The following is an 18097-nucleotide window of genomic DNA, read 5'->3' as shown; positions in this document are numbered from 1 at the left end:
CTGCCTCCCAGGGCCCTGTCCCCATGCCAAGCCCAGGCTGTACTTCATGGCTGCCCTTTGCAGGTAGTGGACTCTCCTCTCTAGCGTTAACATCTTCTGCTGGGCCAGCTGCAGGGTGCGGTGGCTGTCCTTGGATTGCCCCAGCTGTAGGGTTTCCAGCTGGAGAATCAGGTCTTGTAGCTGGACCTGTGTGGATCCACACTCATGCAGAAAAGTGCACACATCTGTGGTGTGTGCCAGTTGTGTTTCCTTCTCTTTCTTCAGGGCTTCCATCTGCCCCCACCTGACCAGAGGAAACAGGGATGTCTCCATCACGGGGACATCCCCATCCATCCCAGGACCTTGGCCAGGGGCTCACACAATGGCTGCTACCAGGCTGGCCATTCCCACACCCTCTCCTCCCTGTCTCTGACACACCCAGTGTTTCCTCCTGGCATCTTGGGAGGTAGATAAACAAGCTCCACAGGCCTGGGAACTGTATCCAGCCCGTCCTGCACTCCGTCATTCTTACCTCTGGCTCAATTCCTCCTGCTGTTGCTGAATTCTGGGGGTACCTTCAGGATATCTCTGCTTCAGCTGTTCTGCATTGCTGCTGACCTCAGCCCAGTAGCCCCTTCCCACAGCCAGGGTAGTGAGGAAGTTCTGGGGAAAGGAAGACCAGGCCTTGAGGGGTTTTTTCTCTTCCCACAGCTGCCCTCAAGACTACAAATTACCTCAGACATGCTCTGCTGCCTAGGTGTTTGAACTGCTTCCCTCTCAAAGGACCGGGATTTCTGTCCTTAAAGAGCGGGAGGGTTTTTTAAAAATTCAAAGCCAGGGGGTGCCCAGGTGGCTCAGTGGTTAAGCCTCTGCCTTCGGCTCAGGTCATGATCCCAGGGTCCTGGGATCGAGCCCTGAATCAGGCCCTCTGCTCAGCAGGGAGCCTGCTTCCCCCCACCCTACACCTCTCTGCCAACTTGTGATCTGTCAAATAAATAAATAAATAAATAAATCTTAAAAAAAAATTCAAAGCCGTGTATCCAAACTAGAAAGAAGTAAAACTGTCACTATTTGCAAATGACATGTATTATATACAGAAACCATAAAGACCCCACTGACAAATTGTTACAACAAATGAATTCAACAATAGTGCAGGGCACAAAATCAATCTACAGGGATAGCTAGCACTTCTGTACACTAATAATGAACTGTCAGAGAAGTTAAAAAAAATATCACTTATAATTACATTAAAAATAAAGTACCTAGAATACATTTAACATAAGAGATGAAAGACCTACACACTGAAAACTATAAGACTCTGATGAAAGAAATTGAAAAAAACAAAAGCAAAAACAACCCACAAATGGGAAGATATACCATGTTCATGGATTGGACAAGTTAATATTGTTGAAATGTCCATACTACTCAAAGCAACCTACAAATTCAATATAATCCCTGTCAATTCCAACATCATCTTTCACAGAACTAGAGCAATCCTAAAATTTGTACGGAAACACAAAAGACTGCATAACTATAACAATGTTGAGAAAGAACCAAGTCAGAGGTATCATGCTCCCTGATTTCAAACTATATAGTTTACTATAATAAACTATAGTAATTATTTATAATAATCAAATAGCATGGTCTTGGCATAAAAACAGACATATAGATCAGTGGAACAGAACAGAGAGCCCAAAAATAAACCCATGCACATAGGGTCAATTAATTTATGAAAAAGGAGCCAAGGATATACAATTGGGAAAAAAGATAGTCTCTTCAATAGTGCTGGGAAAACCGGACAGCCACATGCCAAATATGAAACTAGACCCTTACCTTACACCATAAACAACAAATTCAAAATGTTCAACAACAAGAGCAAATAATCTTCTTTCTCCAAAGAAGACATAAAGATATCCAACAGACATATGAAAAGATGCTCAACATCACTAATCTTCAGGGAGATGCAAATCAAAACCACAACCAGAGATCACCAGAGAATGGCTATTCTTGAAAAGACTAGAAAGAAGTGTTGGTGAGAATGTGGAGAAGAGGAAGAAAGGAAACCCTTGTGCACAGTTGGTGGGAATGTAAATTGGTGCAGCAACTATGGAAAAGAACACGGAGGTTCCTCAAAAAATGAAAAATAGACCTACCTTATGGTCTAGCAACTCCACTTCTGGTGTTTTTCCAAAGAAAATGAAAACACTAACTTGAAAAGATATCTGCACCCCCATGCCTGTAGCAGCATTACGGGCAATAGCCAAGATATGGAAGCCACCTCACTGTCCACTAATGGATGGACAAAGAAAATATGGTATATATATATACCTACCACATCCAAAAGAATTAAATATTTCTTTCATACCATAAAAAAAGAATGAAATCTTGCTATTTGGGACAATGGGAGGGACCATGAGGGCATTCTGCTAAGTGAAGTAAGTCAGAGAGAGATAAATACTGTATGATCTTACTTGTATGGGGGTATCTAAAAACACAAAACAAGACAGACACAGAGGACAGATTGGTAGCTGCCAGAGTTAGGGAGCTGGGGGTGGGTGACATGGGTAACGGGGGTCAAAAAGCGCCAACTTCTAGCTATAAAATAAGTCATGGGGATGGAATATCTAGCATGGGGACTACAGTTAATCAGACTATGTTGCATATTTGAAAGTTGCCAAGAGAGAATATCTTGAAAGTTCTCATCCTAAGGGATGCCTGGGTGGCTCAGTCAGTTAAACATCTGCCTTCAGCTCAGGTCCTGATTCCAGGGTCCTGGATCGAGTCCCACATCAGGTTCCCTGCTCAGCGGGGAGCCTGCTTTTCCCTCTGCCTGCCAACTCCCCTTGCTTGTGCTCTGATAAATAAATGGCCAAAAAAATCTTTTAAAAAAGTTCTCATCCCAAGAAAAAACTTATGTAACTATGTGTGGTGATGGCTGTTAACCAAACTTACTGTAAAATGTACATGTATATTGAGTCCTTATGGTAATAATAGAATATTATGTGTTGATATTAACTAGACTTACAGTGGTGATCATTTCACAATATCTACAACTATCCTACCATTATGTAGCATCCCTGAAACTACTGTAATGTCACATGTCATTTATGCTCGATAAAAAAACTTCAAAGCCAGACCCCTTGCTCCTCCTTCCCAGACAGGCCTAGAGTGAACATGGACCAGTCAAGCACAGGAGCGAATAATGGAGAGGCGGGAATGGGCAGGGAGGAAGAAGGACGGGGAATAAGGAGAGGTGGCAGGGCTGAGCAGCTGAGAACCCCCACCCTTGGTGAGCAGTACCTCATATGTGAGCCGAGTAACCTCTAAGTTGTGGGCCTGGGGCTGCAGCGTTTGGAGCAGTGCTGTCTGGTTCTCTAGCCAGGACCGCAGCTCCCCACAGAAGCCATGGAAGCCCCACAGGGCTACTGCCTCCTCCAAGCGCGCCCTGTGGTGCTGAGGAGAGGCCGGCCCAGGGATTGTGGTGAGGGTCAACTTCCCCATGGGGCTCTCAGAGTGGTCCTGTCACCCCAATTCCCCACTGGTGGGCCCAGTGCCCTCTGTCAGAGGACTATGGGAGGGAGCTGACAAGAGTTCAGCATCAGGTCAAGGACCCTGGCAGAGTGTGCCCTTTTGATCTAGCCCTTGGCTCTCAGGTAGGGCCCTACTTCTGGGGGACCTGGCACTGCCTAGCTCGGTCCACCTCTCTTCCAGGCTCTCCTCCTGCTGCCTACCACTCCCGGCTTCACTGCTGGGCTCCAGACTCTCTGGTCTTTACTCCTCCTGGGTGCTGGGCTCCAGACTCTCTGGTCTTTACTCCTCCTGGGCCTCCTTCCTGCCTTGGCTTAGGTCCTGCCTAGGCCATGTATCCCTGTCTCCTCTGCCTGCCCTCTCCCGCCTCCCTTTACCTGCTCTTAGCCCTTCCTTGTTCCTAGTCTCAGCCCAAGTATCCCTCCCTCAGAGATGCCCTCCCCATCTGCCATCCTGACCTGGGCTCCTATCACATCCACAGCTGTCTACTGACTTCTTCTCTGCCAGCACATAAGCTGCTTGCAGCCAGCATGCATGTCCAATAAGAGCTCCGCCCCTGGGCTCCCAGCTCAGGGTCCAGTAGAGAGTAAGAGCTCCATGAACATCTTCTAGAACAAGAATGTTACCTTTGCCAGGGCCCGCAGGCCCTCATAGTCTCCGCTCAGGCAGTCCTGTGTCTGGAGTATGGTGTTAGGGTCAAAGATGGCGTCAGGCTCAGCCGAGAGGGCCACCTTCCAGGTGCCCGGGGGGCCAGAGTGGCAGGAGACCTCGCTCCAGGTCCCCAGGTGGCTCAGGGCTTTCTTCGGAGAGCTCAGGGCAGAAACCACCTGTGCGGACAAGACAGAGTGCAGCACATCCACTGGGGCTCCCCTAAGCACAGAAGGCTCCAAATGGTGCAGCCAGGGGTTGTCCCTGGGCTGGTAAAAGTGAAGGGGGGGCATTCCAGCAGGAACCTGGTTAATGCCTGGAAACTGGCGGGCAAAATGAGCAAAGCCAGACGCACTGGATGACCTCCCTGGCTGGGCAGACGGGATGCCACGCACTGGGCTGGGCAGGAGGCAGGATGCTGCCCGGGAGGGGTGCCCCGCCGGGTGCCCAGCACCCATTCCCCCAAGCCCAGGGGAAGCCCAGGCTTCCTGATCGGCGGCCACAAAAGCCCTCCCATCTCCACCTTCTGTGTGGTCACGGGAAACAGGGGCCTCGCTGAGACCACTCGTGCATTTGGAGCCAGAGGCCCGTAGTTCTGGGGCCCTCCCGGCCCCACGCACCGTGAGCGACACCTGCGCTGCGGCCGCGCGTGCCTGCTCATCCAGCTGCCGCAGCTCGGCCCCGAAGCCCTGAACCTCGCGCTCCAGCCGCCGGTGGCGCAGCAGCAGGGCCTCGGTGGCCGCCGGGTCCCGTCCGCAGGGGGCGCTCTCCAGGGCCGACCGCTGTTCCCGCAGCCAAGAGGCCGCGTCTGCCGCGTCGGCCAAGTACTGCGGGGAGGAGGGCAGGCTGTGCACTGGCCGCCCCGCACACACGCGCTGCCGCCCGCCGCCCACCGTCCCGGTACCTGCCGGGCTAGCAGAGTTGCCTGCAGCCGCGCCCCACGCCTGGCTGCCCCAGCCCGGAGCCGCTGCAACGCGCCCTGCAGCGCCTCGGCCCTCTCGTGGGGATCTGGCCGCGTGCAGTGCCCGCGGGCACTCAGGTCGCATCCCCTCCGCACGAGATCAGTGCACACGTTCTGGTGGTGGCGCAGCTCGGCTTCCAGGGCCTGGCGGGGTGCAGAGTAGGGATCTGGGTGAAGGGAAGAAGGAGGCCGCAAGGTGGGGACTGGCAGGGCGGCAGGCCGCAGGTACCTTGTGTTTCTGCAGGGCTGTTCTGATCTGGCCGAGGTCTGGGCCCAGGGCCTCATCCTCTACCAGCTGCCGGCGCTCCTTCAACCAGGCTTCCTCCTCCTCGCAGTGGTGCAGGAACTCCGCCTGCTGCAGGCTCTGCTCCAGCAAGGTCCGCCTGAGGGAAGGCAGGGGCCCCAAAGGGATTGGGGAGGGCTCCCCAGCAGATTCAGACACTTCCCCTGAGACAAGAGTTTTCTTGTTCTGGATGACTCAGCAGGGGACCCAGAAGACTTGGGGGTGAGGGATAATGTGGAGAAAGTTGCCAAGTCAGCAGTATTTTTAATGGGGGCAGGAGGTAACTGGGTTACACGAAGATTCCGGAGTAGGTAGAAGAGTGGGATGAGCTCTTACCGGGCCTTGACCAGAGACACCAGGCTCCAGTGGAGCTGGGCCAGTGCCTGGGCCTTGGCCTGCAGCACCTCCACACCAGTGCCCAGGGAGGAGTCCAGCTCCGCGGTCTGGAGGGCAAGATGGTGCACATGGGCTCCGTGGGCGGACACCTGGGCCTCCAGCAGGTCATGCTTCTGCAGTAGCTCCATGGTCTCTGCCAGCTGCTGCCCACAGGCTGTGGAGCTGGCCAGCACCTGGCCGGGGGTGGACAAGTGAACATTGCAGCCCCATAGTGCTGGTGCACCTGCTTTTTGGCCTGGGGGAGGGGGATGTCAGCTGGTACAGGGCCCACCTGGAGCTCCTTGAGCTGATTGGAGGCACTCTCCACCTCGTGCAGCAAGCCCAGCATAGTCTGCAGGTCTGCCATCTGCTTCTTCTGCCCTTGGAGACGTTCAAGAAGTCGCTGCCAGCGCCCAGTGATCTCTAGTTGCCTGCAGTACATGAGAATAAGGGTGGTCTTTACTGGGCTGCTATGGGGAAGCCACCTTGGGGGCTATAGCTGGTGGAGGACTTGGTTGTCAGGGAGGAGCCTGAGCCTGGTGGCTGGGGCCTTGGAGCATCCTAGTCTGGGGTGATTGGGGCATCGTATTCTTGCTTCTCAGACACAGACAGAGAAGCCAGAGGAAGGGTCTGTGAGGTTCAGGTCTTCAGGGCCCCCAATCCTTCTTTCCAGGCCCATCTCAGATGATAGACAGCAACTCCAGCCTTCTAAGTGCCCGTGCTATAATCTGGAGAACTCACTTTCTCACACCCCGCATCTGGTCTGTCTGCAAGTCCCCCTGGGTTCAAAATATTTCTAGAATCCCACCATTTCTCATGGCCTCCATTACTTCTCTCTGGCCTAGATTATTGTGCAGCCTCCTAGTGGTCTGCTTCTGCCTCTTCCATCTGTCCCTGACATGGCCTCCAAAGTGATCACTGTAGAAAAGGAGTTAGACTGTGGCACTCCTCGGCTCAGGCTCTCCCACGACTCGTTCTGCCCTGAGTAAATCCAGTCTTTAGGGCACCCTACAGAACCCAGCATGCTATCTGCCTCCACCCTTTGGGCCTGTCCTTCTGGGACCTCAGCTGCTGCCAGTCCCTTCAGTCAGCACTGGCCTCTGTGCTATCTTTTACAGGCACTGCACAAGCCATTCCTGCTGCCTGGGAGAGTCTGTCCCATCTGTATGGCTGCCCCCTCACTCCTTGCTGGTCTTTGCTCAAAAGTGAACCTCTCCTGACAGCCCAGTCTACCTTCCTCTTCCTCTTTTGGCACCTTGTAATCTCCTATGCTTTATCACTATTTTTTATCATTCATATATATATATATATATATATATATATATATATATATATATATATATAGTTTGTTTTCCTTAGACATGTGTAAGCTCTGGGAGGGGAGAGATTATTGTGTGTCCTCTTCACTACTAAATCCCCAGCACTAGCCCAGTGCTCGGGAAATAGTAGACGCTCAATAAATGTTTGTTTAGTGAGTGAATTAATAAGATGTAGAAAGGGTGGTGGTTTACCAAAAGGGGTCCATTACAGATGCTGGAACTTCAGGCATTGGTGGGAGTTTGAGCTTCCCAAGGGGAGCCCTTACCATATGACACCTCTATGGCCAGGAATGGGCACACGTAAAGATAAGGGTATGATAGGAAGGCCTTACCCTGTTTTGAGCATAGTTTCCGTGCCCCAGGCTCACCTGCAGGCCACCTCCTCCCAGCCAGGGTGCTGCTGCTGCTGGAGGACATCTGTAATCTCGGCCAGGGCCTGGAAGCGCCCCTCTTGGGGCAGGATGCTGGCCTCCAGCATGCCCAGTCTCTGGGCAGCTACCTCCACTGTGGCCAGGCTGGCTGGTGGGGCTGCAGCTGCAGCCCGGTCTAGCATGTGCTCTGTGTCCATCAGGAAGCTCTCCCTGAGGGCAGCCTTGTGCTGGAAACGCCGGACCAGGGTTTCCAACCGCTCGAGTTGCAGGATTCTCTGCAGCAGGGCCTGGCTCCGGGAGGCCTCCGCCCGCTCCAGGCGTGCCCAGCACTGGGACAGCTCTGCCAGGCCCAGGCCCTCGGGAGGCAGGAAGGGCTTGCGGTTCTGGGCCTGAAACGCGGTCCGCAACCGGAAGAGCAGGGCCTCTGTGGCCCCTCGCTGCTGCAGCCGTGGTGGCTTCTCCTGGGTGCGGAAGTGGGCAAAGGCCACCAGGAGCCGGCGCATGGCCGGTAGGGAGTTTGGGAAATCGTGCGCCTCCAGCTGCGCCTGCTTCTCCGCAATCCAGCCTAGCAGGTCGCCCACCAGCTGCTTGTACTGGGTCTGCAGCTCCTCTGTCTCCTGGAGCTGAAGCAGGATCTGGAGGAGGCAAGGGCATAGGGCAGCACTGGGGCACAGGCCCTGGAATGAAGGCACTCCCATTTTGGCTGCTGAGTTGACCACCAGGGTTCCCAGGGTGGGTGGCAGCTCCTTCCCCCAAGCTGAGGTTGCATGAAAGTGGGGTTCCTCCCAGCCCCCAGAGAAGCAGGTCTGCCTGCATTGCAACTTTGACCCAGAAGCGTGGGGCCCCCATCCTGGCTTCCTCCATCTTATTTTACCCCATTTGGTCTCATGTCCGGGAGTCCCATTCTTTTTCTGAGCCATCTCTCTCTTCCCTGAGGCCCCCACATCCCTAAAGCAGCTCAGAACCCTTGGCCTCAATCGTCTCCCTCATGCCCAACTGAGACACCAACCATAAGAACAGCCTTTCCAGACCTCTGCACCTGCCACTATGCCTGGAGAGGAAGAGAGCTCCCCAAAACTGGGACTGAGCTCAGCAGAGCTGCTTCTGTGCCTGTCCTTACAGAGTCCGGCTCTCTGAGCCTTTCAATCCCATTAGGAGCTTAACAGCCTAAGAACAGGGGGAGGGGGAGGGCTGGAGGCAATGGAGCTCACGTGGCTTTCCCTGTGCACCAGACCCTGCGATGGGCACTGTGCATAACACCCCCAAAAACTCACGGCAGCCTTCTACGACCCCAGGCATTATTGTTGCCATTTGACAGAGGAAGCACAGAAAAGTTAGGGGACATGGTCATGGCCACACTAGGAAGTGGCAGAGGCAGGCTTCAAACTCAGGTGTGTCTGACTCCAGAGCCCATGCTCACCCCACCTCTCCTTGATGCCACCTTTGTTTTGTCACCAACCTTAGCAAGTCTCCTCTGGACCGTCTGCTCCTGGTGCAGGCGGGAGAAGTGATGGTAGTAGAGGGAGATGTAGGTCATGATGGAGCGCTCATCAGGCTGGAGGGCCGCCACGTCCTCGGGGTCCAGCAGCTGAGCAATGCCCAGCTCCTGCTCAGCCACTCGGAAAGCCAGGGCAAGGTTGTGCAGTGGACGCTCCAGACGCAGGGAACAGTAGTCAAGCAGGTCTGGCCTGGACAGAGAACAGGCAGAGCTCCTCACCAGAGTCACTGCTTGGGTCTAGGGAACTTGTTAAAAAGGCCAACCAGCTTCTGTCGACTGTTTACACCTTACCGTATATTAGTTTCTCCTGTTGGTAATCTGAGCTGGTCATGAAGGAATCGGGCTCTTGGGGTGGGGGCATGTTAATTTCCCTCAGGGACCAGGCTTCTGGGAAGGGGAGAAGCTCCCGGCTTTCCCCGGCTACTTGCCAGGAAAAGGACTGAGAATAGAGTCAGGGACACAGAAAGTGGAGAAGGGCAAGGGTCAAGGCAAACCGGGCCAACTCCCCCAGGATTTCCTAGGGATAGGGGAGGGCCAAGGCTATCAGCCTGCTCTATGTCCGTTCGTGGGGTGCATGGGCCCCAGGGATGTGGGAGATGGGCAGGTTCGGGACCCAAGCCCATTGTGGGTGTTCGGCTTAGTGGTGGGGGCCTCCAGGGGGAAGGCTGAGAGGCTGAGGGCGCCAGGTCTGCTCTCCCTCAGGCGCACCTGTGTGCGTGGATGAGGGCCCCGAAGCCGAGCCCGTCACTCCAGCTGCGGGAGAAGTCGGTGATGTTGACATTGGCATAGCAGGCCGTCTTCCTCTGGCACCAGACCAGCAGAGCTTCCTTGGCGGACAGCAGCGCAGCGCTGGCCCCAAACTCCTCCTGGCAGGGCAGGACAGCGGGTCACCATGCAGGGACTCTGGGAAGACCCGGGGGCCTCGGAAGAGGTGGGCTGGGCCTGCTTGTGATCCTTCTCCGCCCCGCCCCCCACCTGGGGGCAGGTGCAGATGGCTCTCTCTATCACTGATTTCATTTGTGGTGGGCGGGGACTGGGGCTGAGGGAGAAAGACCCTCCTTCCAAAGTGGAGTGCCTGAACGCTGTACATTGAGCATCTGGGTTTGAGTCACCGCTGGTGACCACAACAGCCGGAGCTGCCATTTCTCCAGCCCTTCTCATGGGCGGTGGGCACTGGGCTAACAATGGGCCCCACGAAATTGAGGCTGGGATTTGGCAGACTGGCTCCTGGTCCCCATGGGCTGTCTGCCAGCCAGGCACAGGGCCGTGGCTTTCCAACCTCTCATGGCCCCACGAGGGGGACACTATTACAATTTCCATTCTAGGGATGACACAAGGAGGAGCAGAGGGGCAAGGAGAAGGCTGCCCAGCAACCCTCCACCAATAGGCTTGCCCGTCTGATAATGGCTGACAGCCTGCCTCTGACAGGTGAGCGCCCCCTGTCCACCACCTCAATGCCTCACAGGGCTGCTGAGGGCAGAGCAGACGGGCAAGGATATCTTCCTCTGGTTTCAAACCCCTCTCGTCTTTGATGTTTCTCTTACTGAGAGTTTCCTTTACTCTGTTGCTCTTGGTTCCACTTGCCTGCACCCCTGCCTTGCTATCTCTCTTCCCCTCAGTGCTTCTCTCCCCCTCCTTCTTCCTGTCTACTCCCCCCCCACCTCCATGCCACTTCCAGCTTCCATTTTGGGTCCCTGTCCCAAGTCCTGTGGGACTCTCCTTCTACCCACTCCTTCCCTCACCCTCACTGCCCCAAAGGCCCCTCTCCTTCTTCCTCCCCAACTCTAACTGGGTTTGAGGCCAGTTAGAAATTCACCCATCCAATCATTCATCGCATAGGTGTGAGACTCTGGGGACACATCCAGGCAAAGCTCCTGCTGTCCTGGGGCTCACAGTCACATGATGCGGGTTTCAAGGGTCCTCCTGGATTTGAGCCAGATCTATGGCTTCTTTTCATTAGGGTCTCATTTTCTAGGTTGGCTTTTATATCCTAGTGGAATTAAGTGTTAGGTGGGGTTTTGGAAACCACCAAACTGTGAAAATTGATAAATATAAGGACTTTATGTTTTTACTCTTTTCAATTTGGTTGTGGGACAACAAGTGGAGGATGGAGGACAATCTCTTTGGTGTTCAGGATACTGGGGATTTGGAAACTTCTGGAGCTGGGACTCCCTCCACATGTTTAATTTTCTCCAGCAGCACATTAGATGTGTAATAGGAGTTAGAGGGCTTCAGTGCCAAGTAGGGAACAACAAGTTGGGGTGAAAAGCGGGCACTGGGCAGTTTCCTAAACCGCTCACTTGTAAATGGCTTGTCCCAGATCAGGATGGAAGTTCATGGATCTAGTTGTCATTTTAGGATATTACAGTGTCTTTGACATTCTCAATTCTTTGCCCGTTGTTGAAGAGTGGGTATTCATTGTGTGGACACCAAGGTCTGTTGTGGGGCTCCTAAGAGTCAGGAGGAACTGCTCTGTCCCCAGGGGCCAGGGGTGAGGCCAGGGCTGAGCTGGACGGTGCGGGTGGTGGCTGGGACATACCCTGTCCAGGGAGATGTGGGAGATCTGGAAACGCAGAATGATGACCCAGATGAGTCCCAGGATGAGGGTCTGATCTCCATCCACAATGTTCTCTGGCCCAATGAGAGGTATTGGCACCTGCAGGCACAGATAGCTGGGTTGAACTGTGAAGCCCATGGACCAGAGAAGACTGAGTACCCAAAAGTTGGGGGGCCTGCTGCCAGATGGGAGGGTCCTGGAATCCAACCTGTCCCAGGAGGTCCCCAAGGAAGGAAGAGGCAGGGCACAATGCCACACAGGTGAAGACTTTCTAAATGGTTGCTGTTTTGGACTCAAGTCCTTCTCAGCAAAACCCCAGCCTGGTGAAATGGGCTGGACCCCCAGGATGGGGGATCTCCCTATATGTGTTGTACAGGTAAATGGGGGCCGAGATCAGTGGTTCTGCCATAAGGGTTGGAAATAAAGGCTCATCATAGTCAATATATGGGCTCAAGAGACAACACCAACAGTCGGTCTCTGCCTCTCAGGGCATATGGAGGTGCTTGGGAGCACTTCAATCTCAGCCCTCTTCCTCAGTGGTCCATCTCCTGGTAAAAAGGCAGATTCCCAAGCTCCACCCAATCAGATTCTCATGGGCCAGGGCCCAGGATTTGCATTTGGACAAACTCCTCAGGTGGTTTTCCTGGGCACTAAAGTTGAAAATCTGCTGCCCTAGATCTTGCCCGCATGGACAGGGAAGAGGAATGAATGAGGGGAGAAAGGAACAGAGTAAACATCAAAGCCTCATGGGACCTGGGCCCCTTCACCCTCTGGCTCTGCCTTCCTCTCCTGGACCATAGCGCTCCAAAGCCTGTGGGATTCTGGCTGTTCCTTAGGGTTTTAGGCACAGGCCTTAGGGCGTTTGTACTGGCTGTCTCTGCTGTCTAAAAATATTGTCCCCAATAGCCACATGGCTACTTCCCTCCCTTCTTCTAAGTCTTTACCAAATACCACTTTTTCAAGGGTGTTTTCAATAGCCACCTTATGTCAAATAGAAGCCCAGGGACTATTCCTCCTCCTCCTCAAACACACGTGCTCAATCCCCTGACTCTGCTTGGGTGGGGATCTTGGTTTTCTCTCATGTCTCTTTCTCTTTTTCTCTCCCTAGTAGAGTGGCTGGCATATAGTGGTAATGGATACAGATGCACTGAATGGGGCAGAAGAGGGGAGGCTCTCTGTAAGACCTGGCGGGAAGCTGGCTTCAGCCAACCACCTGCCTGGTAGAGGGGCTGCATCCCTGGGTATCACATGGGGTCCAGCAGGTGCTCAGCCTTCCTCTCCTGGCACACCTGAGCCCTTCGGCATTCATCTCAGCTTGGAGCCGGAGCAGCTGGGGGGTGGGGTGTTGGGGTCTGCTCATACCAGCTTGTGAAGTTTGATCTTCCCACTCTGTGCTTAGTGATATCACACTGGTAGCTTGGAATCAGCCGTGGTGGAATCAGCCGTAGCAATGCCAGGGAAATCAGCAAATGCTACGAATGAGGGCTTTTACTCCCCCTGTGCCGAGAGCTGGTTGTTAAACATTTACCAGCATCCACTGAGCTGAGTTCAAATCAACTGTCTTCCCTGCTCCTTGCAGCCAGGTCTGGGCTTTGATGACCGTGGTCCTGGATCCTGGCATGGAGTGCCCAGCAAATGACACGGTCTCCAGAAGCTAGTGAATCCCACGTTTTGCTCATGAACCCTGTTTTGGGGCAGCAGTATGTGGAATGGAGACAAGGCTGTCACCTTCATAGACTATGTATCAGGGACATGCTGTGCTCGAGGGGAGCTGCAGAGCCTCTGACAAGGGCCACAGGGTGCCCACTCTACCCAGCTATCCGGAGGGAAGGTGTTTGGCTCACAGGCTATGGTCCCTGAGACTGAAAAGGGCCTGGGATCTTGTGGCTGTCAGCTTTCTGCTCCTCCCTGGGCTTGGGGACAGCAGTGCCCCCATCCCTAGCTTTGGCTTCTAACTGCCCTGGCCTCTTTCAGGCATGCCAGGCCGTGGGGGGCCATGACCTTCATCCTGGACGTAAGTGACAGGCACACACACTCAAGTTCAGCCTAGCCAGTTCCAGCTCAGAGATTTTGCAGGCTCTAGAAACAGCCACCTCATGGGTTCTGGACCTGAGGCCAGGAGCCCTGTGGGCTTCCCCAATCCTGGCTGTCAGTATAAAGGACCCCTGCCTAGTCCCCGATGCTGGCCATGAGGGTCTTTCCATGGCCATGAAATTTTGCCTCCTTTTAATGACTATTTCTTTGGCTGGTCTCTTTCTTTCAGGAGACTGTGGCTCCCTCCTGCTTGCTGCGGCCCCTGCCAGCTAACTGATCCTGCTTCACCAAAGCAGACCTGTACCTCTTGCCTCTGCTGCCTGGCTCAGTGTCCAGGGCTCTGCTCCCATGTCCTCCTCTCAGCCTGCCTCCCACAGCCCCGCATCCGGGTTCTGCCGACCCATGGACCATGGGTCTTGGCTGGTAAATTATTTCCTTATATAGGAAAGAAGAAAGTTAAGAATCCCACAATTCTCTCACTGCAGGCAGAGGTGCGTTTCAGTCTTGCCCATAGGATGACAGCTGTCCCCACTCCAGCCAGTCTGGTGCTCTCCAAGCTGGGAGCGCTGTTCAAGCAAGGGCTTGACTTTCTGGACCTCTGTATCCCAGCCACTATGCCTAGATTCAGGCTCCAGATCCTCTGCTCTGCCCTGACCAGCCCAGGAAAGATGATCTAGGAGCCCAGCTGATCCCCTCTGTCTGCCCCAGCACCCTGCCCAGAAGCCGTCTCCCCAGCCCCCACCTTGGCCTTGAGGAAAGCCAGAGCAAGGCTGCTGTTCTCCAGGAAGTGCGCCCTCATGCGGCCCCGGCTGGGGGGTGGCAGGGCCTCCCCGGAGATGAGCTCTAGCAGCCGAAGTAGGTGGGTGCCATCAGCCAGCTCTGTGTACAAGTTCTGGATCTTGATAGCCACCTGGAAGGGGCGGGGGGTAGGGGGGAAGGCACAGGGTCAGCCTTCCCCAGCTACCCGGCCTATCACCAGCCCCTGGGAGGTGCAGCCCAGAGCAGGTTCCTCGGTTTCAGATGGGCTTTAGAGTCAACAGAATAGGCTTCAGCGGGGCTCTGGGGTCTGGGATTCGAAGTCTCAGCCAGATGACCTCCTGGCCGGCCCCCAGAGTCCACTGGCCAGGGAGCAAGGGGGAACAGTAGAGGCGGGCTGCCGGGCACGCCCCGATGCACTCACCCGGCCGTGCTGGAAGATGTTGTTGATCCAATTAGTGAAAGTCTTCTCCTGCATCCGCTTGTGCTGCGCCTGCAGCTTGCGAATGTGGCTTGTCTCGTATGCGGAGTCCATGGCGGGACGGGACTGGGACAGCTGCCCTGCGGCTCTGGTGCTGGCCTCCTGCTAAAGGTGCCCGGTGGCCCCAAGGAGCTGCTGGGGACTGTGGGGCCGACCAGCCAGCAGGCCTGCAGCCCTTTAGGGATGAGAGGTCACTGGATATTTCTCTAAGCCAGAGATGTTGAGGGGCATGGAGGTTGGGGAAGGAGTGTGACGGTCCCCACATTTGGAGGGGCGAGTTGTGGTTTAGGGCCCAGCCAGGTAAAGTTCTGGAGCTCCTGGCTGGTGCCCTGAGCTTGAATGCCTCAGAGCCCTTTGCCGCACCCACCCCACTTTCCAGATTCCTTGGGGCACGGGAACTAGCTGCTGTTCCTCGGGATGAAAAGGGCAGGCGGGATAGGGGGAAACAAGAAACTCACCTTGGCGATGTCTGTGCCTGGAAGGGACCCTACTGGACAAATGGAAATGGCAGATAGCAGGGGCTGCGTGGGGAGGGAGAGAACCACAGTAGAGGCCAAGGCTGGAGCTGGGACCACGCCATGGCCCTCCTCTTGAGCCATGGGGCAGGGGTGACGCCACACAGCAGGCTTTGTCCTCCCACCTGCCAAAGGGTGGGGCCTGGACTGGGAGGGGGTGGCTCAGGAATGCTGCAGCCTGTGGTCCCAGGATGGCCTCCTTCATCCTCCCCCACCCCCCACCTCGGATGCTCCCAGTGTCAGGTGGGGGTCCTGGCTGTCAAGTCACAGAGGCCTATGGGAGCACCCCGAGCTGGCTCTGGGTGAGAGTGCCATGGGGGTGCTGTTGTCCAGGTAAATGGCACCCACATAGCAGAGCCCCTGGTCAGAAGCTTCTGCACCCACTTCCCAGTCTGGGACTGCCTTTGGCACCCCTGCAGGGCCTCTTTATGAGCACCCACAAGGGTAGGGGTGGGAGGGAGAACACTGGCGCGCCCATCCCATCCAGGGCAATGCCACCATAGAGGGAGAGGAGTCCTAGGACTTGGGGCTCAGCCAGGGCCCAACTGTGGGTGCTCCCTCATGCCCAGGGGCCACTTTCTGAAGGGGGCTCTCCCTGGGAAGGGGTAACTTGGAGATGCAAAGGGTGTGATAGAGGGATAAAGGGAATGATAGAGTCTCCTTCAAAGCCAGGGACAGAGTGTTCACTTTTGGGGGTTTTATCTGGGTCTTGGGGCTCAGGGCAGGGGCTATAGAGGGAGCCCACAGGCAACTCTCCCTCCCTCTCCCCCTGAGCAATTTTTTTTTTTGAAAGATTTTATTTATTTATTTGACAGACAGAGATCACAAGTAGTCAGAGAGGCAGGCAGAGAGAAAGGAAGGGAAGCAGGCTTCCTGCTGAGCAGAGAGCTGGATGCGGGGCTTGATCCCAGGACCCTGGGATCATGACCTGAGCCAAAGACAGAGGTTTTAACCCACTGAACCACGCAGGTGCCCCTCTCTTGAGCAATCTTGAACTGCAGGCCAGAGAGGGTTCTCATTCGGGTAGCTTCACAAAATATTCTGGCTACCTTCGGGATCATAGTCACTGGTCTGGGGTGGGTGTCTGTGGGTTCATCCAGCAGCCCCAGAGACTCCGAGAGGAGATGCCATACTCCTCAGGCGGGTGTCCTGGGCAGCCAAGGCTGGTGAGAGGAACAGCGGCCACAGCCTGCCCTCCAGAGCTGGGCGGGACAGAGCACTCTGGAACCCTGGGGCTGTGGTTGGGAATGAGGGCATGGTGCTCCCAGGGTGGCAACAGCTCTCCTCATCTGAGAGAAGTTTCCTCCCGTTGCCCTCTCCATGTGAGGTCCCTCCTGCCACTGGCTTCCCAATATCGGAGCGAGCCCAAGCTTCCTCCTCGCTCACAGCCCCAGATCCAATCAGTCCTCAGTGGCAGCTGCTCCGTGCTCCCCAGAACCCCTCGATCTACCCTCCGTGTCCCTGCACGGCCCTATCAGCATTCCCCCACTTGACATCTTGCCCGCACATCAGTCTATGCACAGTTCCCCAGTTTACCTCCCAGAGCACAACTCTGCTCATGCCTATGAAGACTCCCCATTGCCTCAACTGGACCAGCGCTTTCCCACCCATATTGGGGTTCAGCTGTTCTTTCGGCTTAGAATGTCCCTTCTGTTCTTCATGGTCCACATTTTCCTATCCTATCAGCCCCAGTTAAAAATCCTGCTCCTTCTAGTAGGTTCCCTGCCACCTGCCCTCTTGTTCCCAGTTTGTCTCTCCTCCTATCAAGAGCCTTGGCCCAGGGTATCTTGTATGACGTGACTACCAGAGGGCAGGCTGGAGCTGTGTGATGCTTTGAACACAGACCTCAACAGAGCTTGTCGTATGAGGTTGTTGAGTGGGGCTGGGGGACTGCTCGTCTTCCTCAGCTCAGATGCCGCTAAAGCCATTGCACATGCAGCAAGGCCTGGCTCCTCTTTCGCTGCCACTGATTGCAGCCCCTGCTTAAATGAGAATCCCTTGTTAGTCAGTACCTAGTTTTGAGTTATCTATGTGGTAACTAAGATCTCAAGTCAAACAGAGTTAAACAACATAAAAAAGATTTAAACAACATAAAAGTCCCAGAGGACTGAAATGTCTGGGAAGAGGAGGACTTTAGGCGAGGTCTGATCTAGCAGTTCAGATGATGCTTCCACAGGCCTGGACTCCCTCTGCCTTTCTCGATGCTTCCTTCACCTTCATGCTCCAGGAGGTGGTTGCTGCCAGCCTAACCTCGCTCTTCTACCCCCAGTAGCTCTGGGCCGTCCACTCAATGCCATTGGTATGGTACTAATGAGTTCACTTCTCTACACTGCATGGTTCAGAGAAGAGAGAACATCTCTCTCAAGAGTTTGAAGAGGAATCTGAGGGGCTTGGCTCTCATAGGCTTGAATTGAGCCACATGTCCATTCCTGAACCAATTTTTGTGATGGGAAGGGGGGCAGGGAGGATGAAATACTCTCATTGGCTGAGCCAGTCAGGACCTACCCTGGAGAGGTATCTATTTCACCCAAACCTTGTGGCTCAGAAACAGGGTGGGGAAGTAGGAAGTGCTCCGCAAAGGAAATTCTGGGTCTGGATTACCGCAAGGGTAGATGGGTGACAGTGGGAAAAACCCAGATGTCTGTTATAGGGGGATGTGACAAGAGGCAGGAGCAGTGCCAGCCACCAGGGGGTGCCAACCTTACCACTCCTGCACCTCAGGCACAGGGGCTTGCCTCTGAGCTGGAGAGGACGAGGCAGCAGGGATCCAGCTCCCTTGAATGTGCTCAGTG

The 18097-nt window shown here is 54.8% G+C and overlaps 1 protein-coding gene across 1 annotated transcript in view; it reads right to left on the bottom strand.

Annotated features, from left to right (window-relative positions):
* Positions 1-18097, bottom strand: part of SPTBN5 (spectrin beta, non-erythrocytic 5) — a 48822-nt gene that overhangs the window by 29525 nt on the left and 1200 nt on the right. Inside the window, 15 exon segments of the mRNA XM_032857048.1 lie at positions 44-283; positions 512-642; positions 3280-3432; positions 4134-4334; positions 4776-4982; positions 5060-5260; positions 5346-5499; positions 5736-5968; positions 6067-6205; positions 7462-8099; positions 8924-9152; positions 9671-9828; positions 11502-11618; positions 14296-14463; positions 14734-14965. Of these exon segments, the coding sequence (XP_032712939.1) occupies positions 44-283; positions 512-642; positions 3280-3432; positions 4134-4334; positions 4776-4982; positions 5060-5260; positions 5346-5499; positions 5736-5968; positions 6067-6205; positions 7462-8099; positions 8924-9152; positions 9671-9828; positions 11502-11618; positions 14296-14463; positions 14734-14965 (3201 nt within the window).

This window comes from Lontra canadensis, unplaced genomic scaffold (assembly GCF_010015895.1).
Source record: "Lontra canadensis isolate GAN:19392208 unplaced genomic scaffold, GSC_riverotter_1.0 scaffold12, whole genome shotgun sequence".
NCBI classification, from domain to species: Eukaryota; Metazoa; Chordata; class Mammalia; order Carnivora; family Mustelidae; genus Lontra; species Lontra canadensis.
This window is presented reverse-complemented; position numbering and strand designations above follow the sequence as displayed.